Here is a 25,209-nt window from a genome sequence, read left to right on the forward strand (position 1 = left end):
TCCTTAGCGATTTGCTCAAACAGTAGCTCTGTTTTGAATTTTACTATTGCGCAGCAGCACCCAGCTTTGCTGATGGGACTGCTGGCCATCTGCTACTGTAGACCTTCTATCTTTAATTCAATGGCCAAGCAGAAGCAATCTGGTAATTGTCCACTTTTTGCAACAGACTCCAGACTTCTTCTAATTGTTTTTCTTCCAGTTATTCTTCCTGACTTTTGAATGATTAATCACCTGCATAATTTTCTACACTCAAGGGAACACAAGTCTTGTCGATGCATCCATTCTCAAAAGTTAATGTTTTTAGACTCACTACTATTCTGAATAATCCATGCTGCGCCCCTTTATAATCAATGCTGTACATCTTACCTGAGATGGGATGCTCTGTACTCCCCAGATGAAGTCTCAATAGAATTTGATACAACTGCGGCTAAACTTCCATTACATTGTATTGCAGCCTCTTGTGAAAAAGGCTAACATTCCATTAGCCTTTGTTTTTGAGTTAACCCCTAGTTTTAATATAATTTATGTACATGGTCCCTTAAATCTCTCTGGGTCTCCACAGTTCCTGGATCCTTAAGAATCAGAAACTGTCTTGGTCCATCTTACTTCAATCCAGAGATGATCCCACAATAAATTCGATCTGCCTCAGTTTTGTCTACTTACTCAACATATCAAAGTCCCTGTGCAGCTTAATGCTTCAGCAGTTACTGCGCCACCAACACAGTCATTCGTAAGCGTAAATCTACAGCTCTCTATTCCTTCATCTACGTCATTGATAAAAACACTGAAAAACTGAGGAACCACTACAGATCCCTAGGGAATGCCACTGATCACAGGCAGCCAATTGGAGTACATACTCATTGACTGCAATCTCCGTTTCCTACTTCCTAAACAACTTCTCCCCACATCTAATTCGTTCCAATTCCATGAATTTTTATTTTTGCTAAGTCTCTTGGGCAATACAAGTAATCAACCAGTTATATATATTTTGGAACGTAAAATCAGATATAAAATACCATTACACAGTTAGAAATAACTAAACGAGAGTAAAATAAGAAATTAGTAACTGAAAGATAATTTTCTATTTGACTTATGTAGGTTGCCATAGATTGTTGCTGCTTGTATATGAAAGATAATTGAGTGATGCACAATTTTTGTTACACACAAATGTGCATTGGGCAAAACGTATTTAGCTTTATAATACTTTTTAATCACCTTAATAGAACACATGCACATACAATAGTAACAAATACAAGAAATACTTCCATATAATTTGCTTAAAGTACATGACAGTAATGCTGCAAAACATACACAGAAATACATTTGCTAACTTATGACCATATTATTTTTATCAATTGTCAAGATATTAAGTTTAGGAAAAAAGTTAAAAACACATTTGTTTAAAGAGAATAAAAATATAGAAAAATATTTTCCATGTAAATAATACAATGCTTCAGCTATGCTACAACTTACTGATTTGTTGTAATGCTACTCTTTCAACATGTATCTATGTCTATGTACAATTACAATTAATCTCAGTGTTGAGAAGAGGGTTTCATGTGTGATAATTTTGGCACTATACCACTAAACATTCCAGTCCAGTCTATTAATTTAAAAGAATTCCCAGAATCATTGCTTGCTTCCCCATTTTAAACCTAAATTACTTACTGAGTTGCTAGCACGATCACTGATTCCTATATTGTTGATGGTATTTGTTCTCACTTGTCCATTCTCATGCTGATACCGTTATTGTATTTTTATTGATTCTTGTACAGTTGTCTGGTAGGTGGTGTGGTTTCATTTTTAACAAAATATCATTTACAAATTGGATCCATGGTATATTTGATTCAATCAATTTACAAATATAATTTTCTTCTTTTTCTACAAATTTGCATCTCTCCTGTTCCACACGCAATGATGTTCTAAAACTCTAGTCATTTGTTAATTTTTAATACATTGTTCAAGTGCTTATTCTTCAAGTGTTGTTTTTTTGAGCTGTGTATATTTGAAATTCAGAGGGTTCTATAAGATACTGTGAGTGCTGTGAATCCCACGGCCTATCTGCCTGTCCTTATCACATCATAGTTTTGCCAACTTTTGATTGTTTGGGAGCTCTCAAAGGAGGAATTCTCAACACACTTAGGGGAGGTAATCTTGCCTCAAGGCAATTAACGCCCCCCTGAATGTTAAAAAACAGTGGGGTAAACCGCCGGAGTCCATCCTTGATTTTATGGAGTACAGCTGGGACCCTGGAACCCCATTAATTCCAGAGCCACTTGTGAGCCAGGACTGGGGCCCTTGGCAAGTTATTCAAGTCATTCTTATAACCAAGATGAACCACATCCTTACGCAGTACCCACATACGAACTTTCACCTACAAGAAGAGGTAAGATGGTCTGTCCTAACTGAAAGGGGTGTGGCCAATTGCAGCAAAGAAACAGTTGTAAAATGTAAGTTAGCATTCATTACAGATTCAATGTGGAACATTTCTGGCCCACATAGTTGAAATACTCAATTGTATTATTAAACTGAATTTTCAAAGAAGAATTACCACTTAAATATGTCTTACTTTAAGATGCAGACTTGTGAGCTGTACAGACCCTATGATCTCATGAACAACGTCATGTGAAATTCATGTAAAATTGTTCATGTTTTGGAATTCTTAGCAAGTACATGGTAAAAAGTCACATCAGTCTCCTCATGGTCCAAAATATTTCAGCAAATTCCATTTGAGTGGTTGTCAATGCTTCCCAAAAGGAGAACATCTGTTACATTTCTGAATTTTCATCCGGTTCCAGGTCAAGGTCTACTTCTGTGGTGAGTTTCAGGTAAAAGAAACCATAGATTGCCACAAGTAAAATCAATATAGCTGCAACAATGAGCGCCACATCCTAAAAAGAAAATAATTGTTAATATTGGAAAAACATAAGAAAATAGTTACAGTTCTCTATGCATTATTTTATATCTACATTCGCTTAAAACACATGTTTGAGAAACAAACAGAAATGTATTTTATTTTCAGATAGGAAGAATTAAACTGTTTATACTTATCTATTTGTGCCAGACTACTTACTCAAAAACACACCCACTAAAAAGAACTTTGTGCATATCTATACGGTCATTCTGAAAACAATTGTTAGAACAAAGTGGAAAAATAAACATCTAATTTACAAAACTCTTATTTGCTTATGAAGTTAACAACATGATTTTCAGGAGCAGGGAACTTTAACTATTGGCCTGTTATGTCGGCAATATGCGGACATATTTCCATCAATGGTGCAATTCTGATATTTGGTCCCAAAAGTTGAGTTTTGTTCATTCAATTCATAAGATAATACAATTTTATGCAACTTGTCTAACATTCTTACTGTGTCCTATACATTTGAAAATAAGGCAATTAATCTTTTTCTGAAGCAAATCAGGTCTTGCTAACAATTAAAAGTATATAGTAAGCAAACATACTCTTCACTTGCAAAAATAATATCTGGAATAAATAACTGCATGCAAATTGCTGACAATAAAACATTACTCATAGTAAACTATTCTCATCCTGTTAATATTAAACAGCCCCCTAACAGAACTAGTGAACTTGAATACGAACTATGACAATTATAAGGAGCTAAACAGGACTATGTGAATAAATGAGAAAAGTAATATGCTGCAATGGAAAACATGAAACGTCGGATATGAATAAATATTCAGTAACTCCTGCCGTTTTACACGTACTTTTTATTATCTAAATATGCATCTATTATAAGAGATAACAAAATGTAGAGCTGGATGAACACAGCAGGCCAAGCAGCATCAGGGGAGAAGAAAAGCTGACGTTTCAGGCCTAGACCCTTCTTCATTTCACATCCAGCTCTACACCTTGTTACCTCAGATTCTCCAGCATCTGCGGTTTCTGCTATCTATGCATCTACCACAAATTTGTTTTAATTACAATATTTCAACTAATTTTCCATCATATAAATTCTAATACAATTAAGGAATTCAATATGTAAATAATGTTGGATTAAAAATGATAGTAACAGAATAAATACTTTTCCTTTGTTAAACTGTGTTTTTTCTTAAAACCAGCCTCAGAGAAAAAGCACCATGTGTGTCCACGCAACTGGAAAATCCCACAGGAGTAGAGCAGTAGTAGTTATGTTCATGGATTAGTTAATGAAACACAAAATCAACACAAAATCAACACCCACCATGGTAATCATGAACATTAATTCAGCTTTTAAAAAAAGTAAATATTAACTATCTAGCTGTTTAAAAAATAATCTTCATTGATATTCTTCACAGAAACAAATCTGCCAATTTTGCCAGGTGTGGTCTGTATGCGGCTTCAGCTTCACACCAATATGAATGATTCTGAACAGCCCCCTGTGTTGAAGTTGCAAATACCCAGCTGTATCAAATTGTTTTGCTTAAAATTTTACTTAGCTACACCATCCACTAACATTTGTTGAGAGCAATTCTGGATTGGTATTAAAGGCTAGTCTTTCCAGTGACATAAACATCAAGACAATTAATTTGCATAAAATTGTGTTAGAAACCAAACATAAAAAATAGTATCACAAAAACTGTAATAGATTCATGGCAAAGGACTTTGTAGCTCCTGTATGAATATGTGCACGTGTTTTTGCTCCTAATTAATATTGTATCTGCCACACTGTTGTGGTAGTTAACATTGTCTTATTTCTGAGTTGGATTAGGAGGTGAAAATGGGAGAAGGGACAAATCGGTTGAATGTATGGGCAAATATCTACCAAAATGTGAAACTGTTACAAGTGGAATATAACATGGGAAGGTGTAGAATTGTCCCATATGGAAGGACGAATAAAAAAAAATATATTACTTAAATAGTGAGAGACTGTAGAGCTCTGAGATGAGGATGGATCTGTGTTCGCTTGTTTCAAGAATCACAAAAATGGTGTACTGGTACAGTAAGCAATTAGGAAAGCTCTTAGAACATTATTGCAAGAGAAGTGAATATAAAAAGAGGGAGGTCATACTTCAGTTACATAGAGCATTGGTGCACATCCAGAGCACCAGAGCTGCAATCGCTATAAGGGTCTAGTGCAGTCCTGACATCAACTTCTGGAAGTCAGTGCCATGCATGGACCTAAGAAATTAGCAGGAATGCTAATCTGGAGTTCTGTGTGTAATACTGATCCTTATTTAAAGAAAGATCTAAATGCATTGAAGCAATAAGGAGAAAGCTTACACAACAGTTAACACTTGGAGCAGGTGGGTTGGCTTATGAGGAAAAGTTAGGCTGACGGGGCTTGCATCACTGAAGTGTAGAAGAGGAAAAGGTGATTATCAAAATATTTATGAACTGAAGGGTCTTAATAGAGTGTATGCAAATAAATGTTTCTTCTTCTGGGAGAATCTAGAACTATAGGTCAGCAGATCCTAGGTTCCCTTACATTTCTGGGAGCTTATTTGTGCCCTCTTTATTGAAGACAGAATCAAAGTATGTGTTCAATTCTTCTGCCATTTCTTTGCTCCCCATTCTAATTTCCCTGGCTTTTAACTGTAAGTAACCCATATTTGTTTATACTTTTTTGAATTGGTGACATAAATTTTATATCTGATTATTTAAACTCATGGAATCTTGTCACATTATCTGATCAGCAAGGAGCTCGGATTTCCAAACTACTTTGACTTTGAGTAAAAGCTTACTGATTCTTAATTGAACCATGATAAAATTTAGGGGTCTACTCTTGGATCAAAATCAGTCCAATACCAATATTAAGGTGTCACCAATAATTGTTTTGTTTTTAAGGACAAGTATGGAAAATTAACTGTCTCCATTTCAACAAATTATTGAACGACCAAATCAGAACTCCTTAAAGGAGCTACTGCAAGGAATTTAAAGATGGGTGCGGGATTCATTCAATTTAATCTTAAATGTTCCTCCTGAACCCATGCTTGCTTGAGGATCACTTTCCAGGCTTTCTTTGCTCCCTCAACATGTTCTTATCTGCCAGTTGATTCAGCATGGGAAAGAAGCAATCACTATATCTCTCAGAACCAGCAAACTGCAGCAGAGCATCTATTTGTCATCTCCGTCAATCAAGTGAAGCCAGAAACGAAGACGCTTTGGACCTCCCAATAGGCCGCTGGTTGCTTATTCAGGCGATGAGGTTAGTCCATGTATAATAAAGTTTTCTTGCAATCATTCATTAATTTTGCAGAAACATGGCACACAGCAAACATTACAATATATACTGACAAACAAATTTACAATGTTCTTTATTATGTCGAAATGCTTCATGCAATTAATTTTCTCTAGAAAGCAGTGACTGTTATGTTGGTAAACACGACATGTATATCGGCATTCCACAACCAACAAAGTGGTAGTTAATGTTTGGTTTGAGAATGAGATGGAATCTTTAAATATCTTGAAGAGGCAAATGATATCAACTTAGTCTTCCACCTGAAACACTACTGATAGTATAGTACATCCTTTGCACTTTCCTGGAGTGGTATCATACAATCCCTACAGTGTGGAAACAGGCTATTTAGCCCAACAAGTCCACACCAACCCACCAAATAGCACGCCACTCAGACCCATCCCCCCTAACCTACCCCAGTTATCCTGTGTTTCCCATGGCTAATGCACCTAACCTAGACATCCCTGGACACTATGAGCAATTTAGCATGACCAATTCACCTAAGCTGCACATCTATGTATAGTGGGAGGAAACCACAGCATCCGATGGAAACCCAAGCAGACGTGGGGAGAATGTGGAAACTCCACACAAACAGTCATCTGAGGTTGGAATTTAACCTGGGTTCCTAGGACTGTGAGGCAGTAGCGCTAAACACTGAGCCACCGTGCTGCCCTACTGTTCTGCTGTCAGATTCCAATTTAGAATCTTCTTTTGATCTAGAAATAACTGCCTTGCTAACTCAGTTCAACAAACTAATTATTGAGCAAACATGTTTGGCTCATTGTAACACTTGTAATAGAAAGGGCTACTGTACAGCTGAAGTTAAACAGACTGTATGGTAATGTGCAAGTACTCAGTGTCTTTAAAACTGGGAACACTGCCATCTCTATCTCTTAGAGAGAAGAAAGCAGTTTGGGATTGCATTCCTGATTGCTGTATATGGTCTGTGTTTTACAGCTCAGTCATCTGTTCTTCCAAAGATGACCTTATTGATTTCCTGCTTTGAAGGCATCTGCCAGTCTCTTCTCTTCTCCTTAGATGTTGGTTCTGGCAATCTTTCCAAGGCTTTCACTCCTCTGCCGCAGTCCTATTCATTCTCCTTTGCAAACATCACAATGGTGTCTCTCCTCTCGGCATCCGTGGGTTGGATGTGGAGGAATAAACTGAAAAAAATATTAATTTATGGATTTTAACAATCCAGCCATAAAATTTTTGAAACAATTTATATTAGACTTATCAATATTTTCAATCTAAACTTAAGATGACAAAAATATGAAAATTATTTGAAAATATATTTAGCCAGCTAATCCACCAATGGTATCTGTATCCAGAGGTTGAAATAAATTCATTTGGTATGTGTATAAAATATGATCTTACCAGAACCAAAGTGGATGATTAATCTGCAGTTCTATCCTTTTTTTTCTGTTTGCTGTTCACAGTTTTGAAATTGACTTTGTTTTGAAAGTCCGTTGTCATTTTGTTACTGTTCTGTATCTCCAGTGATACTGGATACGTTGTTAGTTTCTTTTCCAACAGCAGTCCGGGAGTTTCAACACACTGATGCTGACTGGCAGCCCGACAATGATCTTTAACAAGCTCATTTGACAAACATTTGAATTTCCATCCCTGAAGAACAGATTTCTAGAATTCTGAAACTACTAACACCAAAGAATTGCATTAAACATATTAATAAATGTGGAACACTTCAGCAAATTACTGCAGTTCTAGGGATGGAGATGAAGTGAGAAATGTCAACAAGAGAAACAGTAAAATAAATGTCTGCAGGCATGACCCAAATAAAATGTCCTCTCCTGCTGACACCAGAACAGAAACAGTTCTTCTGGAACTTCAGAAACTCAAGGCCTGACTTCAGGCAAGGGTTACAAATTGCAATCTGTCCCAGCTTGTCCTGTCTGCAAGGAGCAGACATACTTTTTCTGTTTCTTTATCTCTATGATTTTTGCTAGCTGTTCAGTGCAACCCTGCTGCTGACTACTGGTACACACAACAGGTGACCTATGAACACATGAGGCAAGCCAATACTCCAGCTCACCTCCAACTTCTAAAGGAACTCTGTAAACTACAATGAATCAAAGAGCTGCAACTAACTGTTATAACCTTAACTGGAGAAAACGAGAACGGACAACAAGGGTAGAGAGACGGCTGCAGTTCACTAATATGATGCTGGATGCCTTAGTCATGGAAATGAACAGTCATGGAGGTGAATAGGATGAGAGATGCCTTGCCTCTACAAGAAAGGACCACTCTCTGAAGGGATGGGAAGAGGTCAACTCCTGGAGTTTAAAGGATCCGGCTGTAGTTTTGAAAGAAGTTTAATTACTTCATGAGGGTTAACAAATGCACTTTCAAAGGACATTTCATGCACCACTAAACTCATCTACACTGCCAAACACTAAGGATTCAACTCTAATATTCAGGTGATCTACTTTACTCTCTCAATTCTTCCAATAATGCCAGATACTAACTTACCCTTTGATGCCCCCAAATACCTCCAGCTATTCAACTACAACAGGCACATCATCCAAATACACTGCTCACACGAACACTGATGTTTTGCTTTCTGTCTTGCAGGTCAAAGTGACACAAAATACAACAATGCAGCAAAGAACTAACAGGGAGCAAGCATGCCTTCATCCCTGAGCTCTAAAAAGTAGATAATGTTCTTTTATTATAAGGCTGGCTGCAGCTGAGCTAGTCGCATTTGATATTCCGAATGATGCTATATTACTGTCTTTTATCCCTTCTCAACTCTCACTTCTAACCTCATTATGCTATCTCACATGAAGTACAAGCTGCAGAACTGTGTGACTCTGGATCTTGGCTTCATACCCCAACCTTCCCCTTCTGATAGTTTTCAAGTATTAGAAAGCAAGTTGTCAGGTACTGCAGTCATAGGAGCCCCAGAGAGAAGACACAGGCTGCACAGACTTCTGATGGAGAAGCATCATTACTTGATATCCAGAGTCAGCAGCTCAGCTGCTGTCACTGCATGGACTTTGGAGGTTAGTGTGAATCAGGATTTGCATATGGTGAGTCACCAGGCACAAGTGAGCTACAGTTAGGATAGAAAAGAAAGGATGTCTGTCCATCAGCATACCGGAGAGTGAGGTTGTAGAGGAGTTCTGCAGCAGGGGACACAGATGAGGAGTCAATGAGGTTGGTAGGGAGGAGAATGCTGGTTAACAGTCGAAACTGATATTTTTGATGCATTGATGTTGCCACAATTGAGGAGCATAGATTAGTCTGATTCTAATATGCAAAAAGAATATTTCAGAACATAGAACCAATCCCTTCTAGTGAGTAGCTATGACTTTTACATCTAGTGGAAGTACTGTCCTTATCCTTATATGACAGCAACAGGGTAAGTCAAAGTAAGAGAAGTGCCTTTTAAAAACTCATGGAGGGAAGAAGGAGACTTGCAGAGCCCTACTTCTCTATTTTTTCAGCTCTTCCCCTCTCTGCAGCTTCTGTTCCATTTCTTGGTGACGTTGTAGATGGAGAGGTACTGTAAGCACATCTCTCATTTTCTCATGCAGAGTTCAGTCACCAATTCCCCCAAGGTTTCTGAATGTATGCTGCAACTCACCACAAAAACTGCAGCCAGAGAGTGTCTCCATTAACATGTAACAGCAGAAATAAGTCAAAAACATCTTATCTACAAACTGAGTCGCTGGTCATTTAAATAACATTAGCAAGGGCGGTTGAGGGAACAGTACCTCATGCTGCTGAACCCCAGTTCAGCAGAGAGTGATTGCACAGCATTTCAGTCCATTTGTACAACGGATTTTCTGAAACATTTAGGAAATTAGCTGGAGTGGCTGACTGACATTGTGATAGGACCTCTCTTCACACATCCAGCATACGAGCAGAATGCCCATGCTGACGGATTCTATGTGAGCTGTGCCTTAGACAGCTGGGAAATATGGCCCATAACATTTGCAGCCTTCAGGCAGCACCGGTGTCAGGGCAACAAAGGAATCTAACCTTGTACCCGATGAGTGTGAATCATGTCTGTGACAAATATTTGAAGAGGTGTGCAATCTCTGGGAAAATTTAGCCTGTTGTTAATTGTGCAACTCACTGCAGCTCTTCAGGACAGTGGAATACCCCTCAATTTTGAGGCATTCAAGAGGGCACTGGATGATTATTTGGATAAAAAAACATGCAAGGGTCCAGGAGATTGGCGACTAGCTAATGGCGTTCATTAGATGAGCAGCTTCCGGTACAACACGTCAAATGGCTTCTTGTGCACTGTAACACCTCTGTGACTCTGTGAAGTTGTGAGGGGCAGGGGCCTAGCTCCAAAAGAAGTTGCAGAAGAAAGCATATACTGGCTGATTTGGAACTGGCACAGATGGCTATCAAAACAAAACTCCGGCCTGGACTAAGTTATCACGTAAGCAGAGGAATTTTGGCTATGGAAGAGAGTAAGCAGCGGATTACTGGAAAATAATTACAAGAAATTTTAGTAATTACAAGTTGAAACTGGTTTTTGTCTTGCAGCATCACCAAAAATTTACCTGTTAAAATCATTCATACAAGCAACTTTTATCTATTAGAATGTTTATGGACAGTTTATCCATAACAAAAACATCTGCAGACAGTTTAAGAGGCTTTTTCTGTTCTAATCGCAACATTTGTACATCTCAAGAGGCTAAGATTGTGAAAGAGAGCTTCCATTTATTTTCCTGTATCCACAGCTGTGCTCACAGACCCATCTGGCCACACAGCTACTAATCTTAACAGGATGTAATAAACAAGTGACACACAACTGCAAGCTCCATCTGGTGAGGCCAGTGGACAGCAGGACTGTCTGAAATAACCATTGGTATCCCAAGCAGCATTAGCATAGTCATACCAGCATTCTTGCCTTTCCTTCTGGGGAGGCTTTCACAGATCATTATTGACCTCATGTAAACAATAATACCTAATGTTTTCTTAGGTGGCAAGATGACAAGAACATCAGTGTGGATGGTAATGAATTTTTGTGCAAGCATTATCGTATAAAACTCTGCATTATACCTCGGTTGCTGCTTTTATCGACTTTAAAGACTGTTTCTATAACATCAAAATTTAACCACCATAGGATTGAGAAAAAATCCCCACATTCTGAAATACTGAACCAAAACCCTGGACTTCTCAAAAAAAACATTTAGGAATTTTAAAAAAAGGCAGCTGGGCTGAGGGCTCTGGGAAAAATACACAGACATAGAGATGGCTGCCTGGAACCATCATTCTGCTCAAAAATACAATTCACGCCTCTACTCTCAAAGAACAATTAACCAGATCTAACACTGCAGACTGAAACAACACAGACATTATGGAGCCTATACAGATACCAAGACATTCAACTTCAATCAATATTTATGCACAGAGATACTGGACATTCCATTTCATCAAAATACTTCGTACCTACACTTAACTATCTGGAAGCCAATTGCCTCAAAGGGAACACTAGTAACACAATGACAAGCACAGATTTGGCACAAAGATAAGAAGCCTGCAATTAGTATAAGGCAAGCCTCGACCTTACTTAAGAGAGTGATTCGCCCTGAGAGCTAGCCCCACAGCTATCACCTGGAGAAGGATCTGAAAGAGCTACTGCCCTGAAAGTGATCCCCATAGCCATCTCCAGTAGAGGGATCCCAAGGTGTGATTCTCCCCAACAACTTTCTGCACAGCTACCTCCAGAAGAGGGGCCCCAACAGCAATCCTGAAACCTGCTGACGCCCACTTGTTCTGTACCAGGGAACTGACAGCAACTGACGATGACCTGCAGATCTGACAACCGACAACCTCTAAAAACCATTGACCGGACCGACACCACAAGGCCTCAGACACACCCTGAGGTGAAAACTAGATCGCAAAAACCACCACAAGGCAAGGAAGACCGAATACTCACCCAATAAATCCTCTCTGCATCCTACCGCATCAGCAGACTCAATCCAGGCTGAAGCCCTACACTCTCTGCAGACTTTATCGCAGCACCGGGTTTAAGCAAGCAGGAACAGCCAGCTGTACTTTGAAACCATGTTTCTCCCCAGTGGTGTGCTTATATTCTCGAGACCCCAAAGTATCCAACATAGCTAGCAGGGAGCGAAAGGTCAGTGGTTATGGTGCAGGGAACCCCAAGGGTACGAAGTCAGATAAAAGTTTCTGTGGACAAAACCTGCTGTTTAGTTCTAATAGTGTTTAACCTGCATTTGATTTATTAGTGTACCGCCCTCTGTATAATTGATAGTGTCAATTTTACTGTTTTTTGTATTTGCCTTTATTTCTTGTAATACCTTTTGTATTTAGTAAATAATTGCCCCGAAATACGTGTTTACTGTCTTCTTCATTTCACATTTCCTAAGTAAGTCCAGTTTCAGAACCAGGAATATGGGGGTGATTTCAACCACCTAAAAATCAGCAAACTACTGATTCCGAACCAGAACCTCTTCTCCACCATTCATTAGGATGTGGTAGGATTGTGATTTTTTTCCATAACTCTTTATCATTGGTAAGATATGCATTTATCACCACATGCATCTTGCAGGCTCTATAGCCCTAAAGAGAACATTAAAGCTTCAGCTAAGCACAAAAGAAAATTTTAGATAAAGCGCCGGTCCAAAGGAATTTATCACAGCCTCTGGCTGCATTGTCTTTGATCAAAATGTGAATCCAAGTTCCTTGATCTGAAACATTTTCTACCAGAAGCTGAACTTGTAGCATAAGAAATTTAGCATGTTTACCAAAGTGACAACTTTTCCCTTGTGATGATGTGCTTTCCTTATCTGAAGAATTTCCTGCTGTAACATTTAATATTTACCAACGATCTAGTCGATTAGATTCTTTTGTTGACATTGTCCAGTTCATGTGTTTCACTAGATCATTTAAGTTTTAAGAACTTTAAGAGGTTGACAGGTAGGATAAGGAACAGCAGCTGGGCTTGCTGAGCTGGAGATGTAGTGTCAACACTGCCTGCAGTCATGACAGTCCAGAAAGATTATTCTGGGAGTACAACTAAATTAGTTAAGAGCATTCGATGAACTCTGAAAAGCTGTTTACTTCATCAGATCAAAGCAAAATTAGTAAATGCAATATTAAGTCTAAGATTGGGTTAAGGTAAGCTCAGAGCAGGCAATGCATCATGGAGGTGAATGAAGCTACTCCTTTTTCAACTTATACTTGTGTTTGTTGGGACAGAAGTTATTTTATTCTTGAGCTGGGTCAATGCTAAAGCAGGCATAGTAGCTCCAGACTGCAAATATTGTTGTGAGCTGCTGGGGTTCAGAAGAAGTCACAGGAAATGATGACTCCATGCCACAAAGGTTAAGGCTAAAAGATGTTCTGGGAGCCATTGCTAGTTCAGTGTAGACAACTGTGGGGTGAAGGAAGCCCACAGGAAGTATTTACTTGATGCAGCTGAGCAAGATTGGAGCTTAGAGAAATATCACTGGCAAATTGTTTGATAAAAACTGAAATTGAGAAACTGAATGAGATGCATGGGATCATTCCTGGGGAACACAATCACAGGAAAAAAGACTGAACTACCAAGATGTCATCAATCATTGAGGCAATCCAAATTGAAGTGGCTTTGATGGCATTCCAAAGAGAGATCTTCAAAAGTGAAGATAGGATTCCCTCGCCAAAGAGAAAGAGTTTTAAGGAGATTTGATGACTCATATCATTATTACCATCTGGTTTAGATCCGTTCTGATCACACTGGCCATTTGAAGTGTTGTCTATGTAGTTTTGACCGTAGTTTGCCTGTTAACCGATAATTACGGCATATTAACACTGAACATTAAGTTGTACATCACAAGTGCATGGTTTAGAATCATTATCTTACCAGGTCATCATTATTTATTCAGGAGTCCAGCTGCTTATTTTTTTTTCCATTGGTTCTTCCACACGTTCTATTTTTTAGATTACAATCTACCATTCCCAATCTACTTTGTCCAGCAATTCTCATAACTGAGATCATAACACTCTGTTTGAGCTCTGGCTTATAGTTTTATCTCAAAAAAATGCACAATTGGTAAACAACGTCTTTATTATTCATTCACTAGAAAAAGGTAACACTGGCCAGCATTTACTGTCGATCTCTAATTGCCCAGAGGGCAGTTAAGAGTCAACCATATTGCTGTGAGTCACATGTAGGTTAGATCAGGTAAAGACAGCAGCTTCATTTGCTAAAAGACGTTAGTGAACTAGATGGGATTTTCCAACAACTGACAAAAGATTTCATGGTCACCATTAGTCTCTGAATTCCAGATTTTTATTGAATTCAAATCCTCCTACCTGCCATGGTGGAATTTGAACCTGGGTGCCCAAAACATTGTCTTGGTCTATGAATTTGTCCACTTACAATAACCAACCCCTGTCAAATAAGCAAGTGGAATTAAGTTCCGAGTGCTGGGTGTTCAACTTTCTATCCAGGTGTAACTCTGACATGGTGAATCATTAGATAAATGCCATAATTTTTCAGGCAAATTCTAGAATGAACTGCTGATGTGCTCACCAGGTACAGTTGAAATTCTGCCACTTGGTCCCTAAAAATGGACAGTTCATAATAGGAAATTACTTCGGACATCAGCAGGAATTCTTCATCATTCCTTGTCAAATCATAATAAAGTTAAACTAAATAGTCATGGTATCAAGGTAGCCTAGAAAAATTAGAATCAGTGGAAGCAGGGGGAATGCTCTCCTCAGAATGGAGTTGTACTTAGCTCAAAGGAAGATGGTTGCGGTGGTTGGGGTCAGTCATCTCAGCTCCAGGACATCTCAGCAGGAGTTCCTTAACGGAGTGCCCTAGGCCCAACAATCTTCATCTGCTTCATCAACGACCTTCCCTCCATTATGAAGTCAGACAATTGGACTATGTTTAGCACCATGTAGATATTGAAGCATAAACAGCAATAGGGCATTATAGCAATGACAGCTAGGTTTCTGGTACCATGACTGACCCGACTATAATGAGGTGTATTTCATGTTTCAAGTGATCAATTGCAACAAGGAAATCAGCACTGCTACCTCACAGCACCAGCAACCTGGGTTCGATTCCGCCTTCGGGCGCCTGTCTGTGTGGAGTTTGGTCATTCTCCCCATGCCTGCGCGGGCTTCCGCCAGGTTCTCCGGTTTCCCCCACAGTCCAAAGATGTGCAGGTTAGGTGGATTGGCCATGCTAAATTGCCCATAGTGTTCAGGGATGCGTAGATTAGGTGGGTTACAGGGGAATGGGTCTGGGTGTGAGGGTTTGAGGTTCGGTGTGGACTTGTTGGGCCAAAGGGCCTGTTTCCACACTGTAGGGATTCTACGATTCTATGATAATTCTGTGGCTGTCATGGTGCCAAGGTCAAGGGTGTCCTGGATAGATTAGATTAGATTCCCTACAGTATGGAAACAGGCTCTTCGGCCCAACAAGTCCACATCCCTCCCTTGGAGCATCCCACCCTGACCCAGCCCCCTATAACCCACACACCCCTGAACACTATGGGCAATTTAGCATGACCGATCCACCTAGCCTGCACATCTTTGGACTGTGCATAAAAGGGTGCAGAATCTTCTGAAAGGGGAGAGTGACTAGCAGTTTGTGGCGCATGTTGGTACCAATGACCTAAGTAGGGAAAGAGATGTGATTCCGCTGACACAATGTAGGAAGCCAGGCAGGAAGTTAAAAATTAGACCCTCCAGAGTAGCAATATCTAGACTACTACTGACGCCATGCGCTGGTGACAGTAGTAATAGCAGGATAAAGCAGATTAATGCATGGCTGAGGAGCTGGTATAGGGGACAGGATTCATATTTTTTGACCACTGGGATCTCATCAGGCATAGAGATGACCTGCAGAAGAGGGACAGGTTTCACCTGAATTGGAAGGGACCGATATCCTTGTGGGAAGATTTGCTAGTGTTACTCAGGAAGCTTTAAACTAATGGGGGGGCCGGGGGGTCAGGGTGGTGGGAGTGAATAGTGAGGCATGAGATAAAGCTGAGGCTGGTACAGTAGATAAGGGGAGCAAATCAAACAGTCAAGGCATACAAGAAGTTGGTACAGAATCAGCCAAGAATGGTAGATTAAACTGCACTTACTTCCATGCAAGAGATGTGACAAGTAGGGCAGATGAACTTAGGACATAGTTGGGAACATGGGACTAGGATATCATGGCTATTACAGAAATGTGGCTCGGGGATGGACACAACTGGCAATTTAATGCTTTGCGGTATAGATGCAAAAGAAAGGACAGAAAAAGAGGCAAGAGAGGAAGAGGAGTTTGGTTAGGGATAACATTACGGCTATACATAGGGAGGATATTCTTGGGAGATCATCCAATGAAGTTATACGGATGGGACTGAGAAATTAGAATGGAACGATCACCTTGATGGAATTGAATTATAGGCCCTCTAGTCGGCAGTTGGAAATTGAAAAGGATTGTAATGGTAAAAAACTTTAACGTTCCAAGAATAAACTGGGATTGTCATAATGTTAAGGGCTTGGATGGGGAGAAATTTGTTAAGTGAGTGCAAGAAACAATTCTTATTCAACATGTGGATGTACCTACTAGAGAAGGAGGACGATGTGACCTTCTGTCAGGAAATAAGACAGACAAGTGACTGAGTTGTCAGTAGGGAAGCACCTTGGGGCAAATGTTCATAATTCTACTAGTTTTACAACAGCTATGGAAAAGAATCGATCTGAACTTAAAATTAATGTTCTAAACTGGAGTAAGAGTAATTTTGACTGTATTAAACAGGAACTTGCAAAAGTTGATCGAGAGAGGCTATTCACAGGTAAAGGGTTGGAAAGTGGGAGACCTTTAAAAATGAGATAACGAGATTTCAGAGACAGTATGTTCTTGCTGGTGTGAAGGACATGGCTGGTAATCGTAGGGAATGCAGGATGACTAGAGAATTTGATACTCTGGTCAAGAAAAAGGAGGTATATGTTAGGGATGTGGATACAAATCTTCTCAAAACTCGCTAGCATATGTTAGGTTCAGACAGCTGGAATGGAGTGAATCTTGAGAGGAGTATAATGACAGTAGGAGCATTCTTAAGAGGTAAATCAGGGGGCAAAAACAGGACATGGCATAGCTTTAGCAAATACAGTTAAGAAGAATCCAAACAGATTTTGTAACTACATTATGGCAAAAGAATAACTGGGGAAATAATAGGGCCTGTTAAATACCAATGTGGCTGTCTAAGAATGGATACACAGGAGATGGATGAAATACAAAATGAATATTTTGTGTCAGTACTTGCCATGGAGAAAGACGTGAAAGCTAGGACACTTGGGGAATTATATAGTGATTTTTTAAGAAGAGTTAATATTACAGAAGAAAAGATGCTGCAAGTCCTAAAACACACAAAAGTAGACAGATCCCCAAGACCTGATCATGTGTTTCCCAGAACTCTGTGAGAAACTAGGGAAATGATTGCTTGGCCCGTTGCTGAGATAGTTGTGTCATCAACAGTCATAGGTGAGGCACTGAGAGATTGGAGGTTGGCTAATGGAGAGCCATTATTTAAGAAAGGCTGTAAGGAAAAGCCAGGGAGCTATACACTGCTAAGCCTGACATCAGTGGTGGATAAGCTGTTGGAGAGGATTCTGAGGGACAGGATTTATATGCATTTAGAAAGGCAAGGGCTGATTAAGGATAGTTAACTTGGCTTTCTGTGTGGGAAACTATTACTTTGACTGAATTTGTTGAAGAGGTGACAAAGAAGATTGATAAAGGCAGAGTGGTAGACGTTGTCTAAATGGATTTCAGCAAAATGATCAACTTGTTTCCACATGGTAGATTGGTTAGTAAGGTTACATCACATGGGATCCAGGAAAGCTGACCAATTAGACACAAACTGGTTTGAAGGTAGGAGACAGAAGGTGGTGGTAGAGGGCTATTTTTCAGAATAGAGACCTATGGCCAGTGGTCTGTCACAAGGATCGGAGCTGGGTTCACTGCTTTTCATTATTTATATAAATGATTTGAATGTGAATATAAGAGGTATTAGTCAGTTTGCAGATGAGACCAAAGTAGGTGTTTTAATGTGCAGTGAGCAAGGTTATCTCAGAGTACAACAGGACCTTGATCAGAACAGCCAGTGGACCGAGGAACGGCGGATGGAGTTTAATGTAGACAAATGTGAATTGTATTTTGATCAGGCAAACCGGGGTAGGACTTATAAAGTGAATGGTAGGGAGTTGAGAACAAAGAGACCCAGAGGTGCAGGTTCACAGTTCCTTAAAAGTGGATTTGAGGTAGACAGGGTGGTGAAGGTGTTTGGCATGCTTTCTTTATTTGACAGAACACTAAGTACTGGAGTTGTTATAGGACACTGTGAAGCCACTTTTAGAGTACCACGTCCAACTCTTGTCACTCTTCCAAAGGAAGGGTGTTATGAAACTTGAGACGTTACAAAAAGGATTTACAAGGCTGTTGCCAGGGTTGAAGGGTTTGAGCTACAGGAAGAGGCTGAATAGGCTGAGACTATTTTCCCTGGAGCGTCGGAGGCTGACGAGTGGCCTTATAGCTGTTTATAAAATCATCAGGTGCATGGAAAGGGTGAATAGCCAAGGTCTGTTTCCTACAACGAGGAGTACGAAACCAGAGTGCATGGGTTTAAGATGAGAACGGAAAGATATAAAAAGGACCTGAGGAGTAACTTTTTCACACAGAGAGGTGTGTATATGTAACAAACTGATAGAGGAAATGCTGGAGGCAGATGCAATTACATGTAAAAGGCATTTGGATTGGTATATACATAAGAAGGGTTTAGAGGGATATGGGCCAAGTGCTGGCAAGTGGGACTAGATCAGTTTGGGATTCCTGGTTGGGGCAGATGAGTTGGACTGAAAGGTCTGCTTCCGTGCTGTAAAACACTATGACCTAAACAAAAATGAGGCTTGGGTTGACAAGTCATAAACAACGTTTATGCCACAAATGCCAGGCAATGTCCAACTTCAGCAAGAAGTAAGAACTTCAGCAATAATGAGCTATTGTCTCTTGAAATTCAATGGCATCACCGTCACTGAATCCCCACTACTAAAATCCTGAAGTTACCCTAGAGCAGAAACTAATTTGGACCAATCCTATAAATGCTGTGGCTACTAGAATTGGTCGGGGGCTTGAAATTCTGTGGCATATAAATCATCTCCTATCACCCCAATACCTATCCAACATGTACAAGGCAAAAGTTAAGAAGCTCGGGCTCAGTTCTCAAGGAGATTGGCACCATAGAGGACAAAGCACCTGCTAATTGTACACAAAGCCCCAGAAGTAAGTAGTATTTCAATTCTGAAGATGCACTACAGCAAATCTCCAAGATTCTCAACAGCATCTTCTAAACTTGCCTCTGTTAACTAAGAGAGCTAGGAAAAGCGTGTATCAAAGCCTGATGATCATTAAATGCTGTCCCTGCTATCAACGTCCACATTCATATCAAAGAATCATAGAGTAATAGAGCATGGAAACAGGCCCTTCAGCCCAAACGTGTCCATGCTGATCATGTTTACATGAGCAAGTGATTAAAACAGCCTCATGAGCCCTCTTCACAGCTTACAAATATTTCTTATCCCCAATCCCCTCATCTGAATCACTGATATAAATTGTAAATTGCTGAGGCCCAAACATTGATCCACCATTAATGGCAAGCTGCTGTCACAACCGAAGTTCACTTTCTCCTACTCTCCATTTTTTCTCTATTACCCAATCTTCAGGTCACTCAAATATTGCTCTGAATCCCACAGACCCTAATCTGCATAAAACTTTGTGTGACACTTTATTGAACATCCTCAGAAATTTAAAGGCATCATGCTCTTATCAGAATTATACTTGGTTCAGGTATGCATTTATTCAGCCACGAGGATGCTAAATTAAAGTTGGAATCACAATGGGAGCAAAGCCTTACATCTATAGTAGCTTATTTTTGGATATTAATCACACAGGAATATGAAAAGTGAGGATTAAGAATTCAAATTAAAATCAGTAAGTGCTATGCAATAAACTGGAAAATACTAATCAAATAGCTTAATCAACAGACGCAGAAGGTGAATAAGGCACTACCTGAAGTTTTGTATAATATTTAGAACTAAAATCCCACAGAATAAAGTCAAAGAAATTTGATTTTTTTTAAACAGACCATTGAAGGCTTATAATAATTTCCAGTATTAAGTAATGTACTGCATAAATATTTAGTTTCTAACATTTTACATAGATTTTGAAATGTCACAAATAATATCTCAGAGAAATAATCAATATTCAGTGCATTTATCTTGAGGGAAAAGAGACAGCCACTGAAATTTAATGAAGGTTATCAAACCACAACACACACCCTTATTCCTGGTGCTGTTTTCTTGGCTTCTGCTTTCAATCTTGTTGCTCTTAAAACTGATTTTGTCTTCTTATAATCTTGTTTTCCTGAGGGTAATGAAACAATTGTAAGTAAAATGTGTTATTTCCATATGAAAAGCATTTTAAATCTCTTTGATATTACAGAAAACATTGTTAAATTAAAAGCAGATTATACAGAATATTATATATTAAACTTACATAATCTTATACTCATCTAATAAATTATACCTTGATTATATTTGCGCACTAGATTCCAAAAAAAATTTCAATTTGTTTTATTTTAGATTGACTTTTCAAAGCTTGTCCAATATCCCCAAGTGAGTATTATCGAGTAGTCTTTGCTTGTCCCAATGGTTTCAGTTCCAATAATATTCAAGAGTTCAAAACCTTCCAGGAGAAAACAGCCCACATCACCAGCACCTCTACCACCACCTAAGACATTCACTCCCTCAACTGTTGGTGAACTGCAGCAGCAGCATGTGACATCTACAAGATGCAATGAGCAAATGGCCAGAAGTCCTGCAAGTATGCTTTCCATGCCATGTGTCGGTTAGCTGAGTTGGCTGGAAGGCGAGTTTGCAAATGCAGAGTAATGAAAACAATATGGTTTAAATTCCTGCACCAGCAGAGATTACCATGAGGAGTCTTGTTCTCAATTTCTCCTCTCACCTTGGGGGCGGTGACTCTTAAAATAAACCACTAGCGGTCATCTCTGTAATGAGGGATCAGCCCTATTGCCCGGTTTTAAAACATAAGAACTGGGAGTAGCAGTTGGCAATTCAGTCTTCAAGCCTGCTCTGCCATTTATTTGACAATGACTGATTTAATCTCAGCCTCAACTCAACTTCCCTGCACACTCTCCATTACCCTTCAACTATTATTAATCCAAAGGCTGTCTATCTCCCTGTTAAATTTACTTAATGTCCTAGCATGGACCACACTCTTGAGATAGTGAACTCTACAGATTCACAGCCCTTAATAGAAGTGATTTCTTTTCATTTCTGTTTTAAATTTGCAACTCCTTATCCTAAACCATGAACTCTTGTTCCAGATTGCCCAACATATGTCTATTTTGTCAACCTACTTTAGCATCTCATGTACCACAATTAGACCTCTCAGTCTTCTAAACTCTAGTGATTATCAAACTAAACTGCTCAGTGTCTCTCCATAAGACAAACCCCCATCTTTGAAATTAATCTACTGAATCTCCTTTGAACTGCATCCAAAGCAACTACATTCCTCCGCAAGTAAGGTGAACAAAATTGTATGCAATACTCCAGGTGCTGGGTCACTATTGCCTTGCACAGTTGCAACAACACTTCTCTACTTTTATTCCTTTAGCAATGAATGCTGAATTACCACACAGAAGAATGAATTCAACAAATTTAGGGAGACACTGTCACCTGCAGGCCTCCTCTGTCACTTTGTATCCAACATATTGTCACTCCTTCACTGTTGTTGTGTCAAATTCCTGAAGCTCCCTCTCTAGCAAAGCTCTAGGTCTGCCTAGACTAAGCAAAGCTCAATGGTTCGAGGATACAGCTGACCACCAACATCACAAAGGAAAATAGTGGTCTTGCCAGGAATGCTCACATTTCATGAACACATTGAAAATAATGTTACGGAAATAGAAGACATCCACAGTTTCTAAAACAGACTACACCATTTCTTAAATCAGATATCATGTAGTGAGATTTGAAGATATGCTCCACTGCTTACGCTCTAGAATCAATGTAGAAATAACAAAAATAACATTTTCTGCGCCAGATCTAAGATAAAATAACACAACAAATATCCAAATTTTTCATAGTTAATGGTATCACGATCGTATCCCTGAGATGTTTGCAGGGAACAACATTTTGTTTATATGCTAAGTGGGTGCCCTCTGCTAATGATTATTACTAGCTGTAACACCCATATGTCCCTATGGGATGGGAGGATGATTTTGTTTTTGTCCAGGTCTTTTCCAACTCCCTAGTCTTACCCATGTGCTTTCTGACTCTACCATTAAGTGCAGGGAGGTGAGGTGATCCTGTGAACCATAAGCACAGTCTTGTCTTCAGGCTACTTGACTGGACTGTATCACATTTGTTGAGCTCGTATTACAATTGTGGAGACTGTGTAATCTACCTCATTAAGCATAAGTGGTTCCTGTGTACTTAAAGGAGCAGGAACTTTTGACTTATGGGATATCGCTTGCATAACCTGTCTCGTTAAAGGATTGCTAACACTAAAATATCGTGTGTTCAGATTTAGGATTTATCTAACAATGAGTTGCCAGTAGGCCTTTCAAAGTTTCCAATCCACAAAATTAAAACAAAAATATTAATTGTAAAAGCAATTATAAAGGCCAGAAGTGGGGGCGTTTGCCGATGGTTGCACAATGTTCAGCACCATTCATGGCTCTTTAGATACTCAAGCAGCCATGTCCAAATAGGGCAAGGCCTCGCCATCAACCCTTAACATCAATGGCACTACGATTCCTGAATCCCCCACTATCAATATCCTGGGGAAAACAACTGACCAGAAACTGAACTGTGTAGCCATATGAATGCTATGAGGTTAGAGGGTAACAATTCTGCAACAGGTAGCTTACATCCTGACTCCCCAAAACCTGTCCATCCTTACAGGGCAGGGAGATCAATGGAATACTCCCACTTGCCTCATTGAGTCAAGCTCTACAACACACAAGAAACCTAATGCTTCATGGACAAAAAAGCCTGCTTGATTGACACGACATCCCCAAATGTTTACTTCCTCTATCGGCAATGCACAGTAAACTCATTGCGTATCAATAATATGGTGCTCCAGAGAAAGTCACCAAGGCTCATTAAAATGCTTCTTCCAACCCACAACCACTACCATCTAGAAGAACAAGGGAAGCATATAACGGGAACACCACCACCTGTAAGTTCCTCTTCAAGTTGGCTACCAAACCAACTGGAAATATATTGCAGTTCCTTCAGTGTGACTGTATCAAAATCTTGGAGGATCTGGCCAAATGGGGTTTGTTTGTGTGTGCCTACTCCAATTGGACTGTGGTAGTTCAAGAAGGCAGTTCACTACCACCATGGCAATTTGGGATAATCTGCCAGAGAAGACCATATCCTCTGAATGAAGTAAAGCAAACTGAATTGCCAAGAGACTGGTGCACACAATACAGACGGGCAACAAGTTCTGGTCCAGCTAGTTATACCCACATCCCATGAATGAATAAAAACATGTAAAAAATTAGAATCAGCATTTTGTAAATTGGCCAAAGACTAGGAGGTAGTAATGAACTACGTCAACCAGAGCACAAGTATTGTACAACATTCTTGGATAACAGTATAGAGACAGACAACAGGGAATGATACATAGGTGAGTAATTATAATGATAGCCTTGATATACCCGTACTATTTCCCCGGAGTACTTAAATATGGCTTTTAACATTATGGGAAGTTTTAATTGGTTGAATACGAAAACATATTTCATGTAGTTGGGGAGTCAAACCTGAGTATGCGTCAATTTAAAATGGTAAATAAGAATGAGGAAAGTATTGAGAAGAAACTTCATTCAGAGATTACTGGAGCATGGATTATTTTACCATAAGCAGTAGTTCAGGCAGAAACGATGAAAAAATAAAGTGGAAAATGTGAATCAAAATCTAAAATAAAGGAAAATAAAGAGCTACATGAGTATAGAAGAGTGACTAATTTGGATCATGCCAACAAAGAACTTAAAGAAAATGATGGCTCTTCAGAAGGTGGAGGGATCAAGTCCCACTCCAGGATTTAAACACAAAAATCAAAGCTCACATCTCAATGCAGTACTTAGCAAGTGCATTAGAGGATTAATTGTTAAACTAAGCCACAGTCTGCCCTCTCAGTAGGACATGAGATCCTATGGCGCTATATTGAAGAACAGCAGAGGAGCTTTTTGCTGGCTGATGAAAGCGGAACAAGTGGTCATTATCGCTTTGGTCTTTGTAGGAGTATGTTATGTTCAAAATGGTTACTATTTTCCCACACTACAGCAGTGGCTACAGTTCAAACATTCTTCACTGGATTCAACCACACTGTAATGTTAATGGTCAAGGCAGGTGTTATATAAATGCAAGTCTTTCTTTCTTTCATGCCTCTATGATTCTAAAGCAAAGGTAGCAGTCCTTAAGCTAATAACGTTTTACTGATGAAATCTTGCAACCAAGTCAGATTAGACTAAGATCAGCCTATTGAAACAAGATTTGACTTTGAATGAGAACCATTAATAAAGATATCAAAAGACAAACATTTGTCCTTTACATAATGTTTTATAACATTTAAAAATCTATTTTGGACATTAAATACCCCACAACTAAAAAAAAGTGAGCAGAAAGATTTGTTAATTTCTATGTAACTTGATTGGTTTTCTGACTAAAATGGTGCTCTGACAAATTGAACTCCTGATGAATAATGCATATCATCCAATCAGCTACAAGAAATTTGCTTGGTGGAATAGATTTACGATACTCTCAACTTCAAAAAAGAAACTGATTAACTGTACAAATTAGTGAGCATGAATTTAAAAATTATTAAAATGTGGAGAAAAACAATGGGCCAGAGATAATTAGCACAATGTTGAAAATATTAAAGTCATACACGAAATAGTAACAACCATCAGTCTTGTACTTAGTAGATGGGTGTAAAATTTTACAT

The 25,209-nt window shown here is 39.2% G+C and overlaps 1 protein-coding gene across 6 annotated transcripts in view; it reads right to left on the reverse strand.

Moving 5' to 3' along the window:
• Positions 1-1,218: 1,218 nt before the first annotated feature.
• Positions 1,219-25,209, reverse strand: part of triqk (triple QxxK/R motif containing) — a 94,168-nt gene continuing 70,177 nt past the window's right edge. For 2 of the 6 annotated variants that reach the window (XM_059646130.1, XM_048529681.2), the window contains 2 exons: positions 20,513-20,598; positions 1,219-2,891 (listed from right to left, as the gene is read on the reverse strand). In XM_059646130.1, the coding sequence (XP_059502113.1) occupies positions 2,769-2,891; positions 20,513-20,598 (209 nt within the window). In that variant the 3' untranslated portion in view covers positions 1,219-2,768. Of the gene's footprint in view, positions 2,892-13,485; positions 13,950-20,512; positions 20,599-25,209 lie in introns of those variants that run through there. The other 4 variants (XM_059646128.1, XM_059646129.1, XM_059646127.1 and 1 more) reach the window with 3 other exon arrangements.

The sequence above is a fragment of the Stegostoma tigrinum genome, chromosome 5 (genome assembly GCF_030684315.1).
Source record: "Stegostoma tigrinum isolate sSteTig4 chromosome 5, sSteTig4.hap1, whole genome shotgun sequence".
NCBI classification, from domain to species: Eukaryota; Metazoa; Chordata; class Chondrichthyes; order Orectolobiformes; family Stegostomatidae; genus Stegostoma; species Stegostoma tigrinum.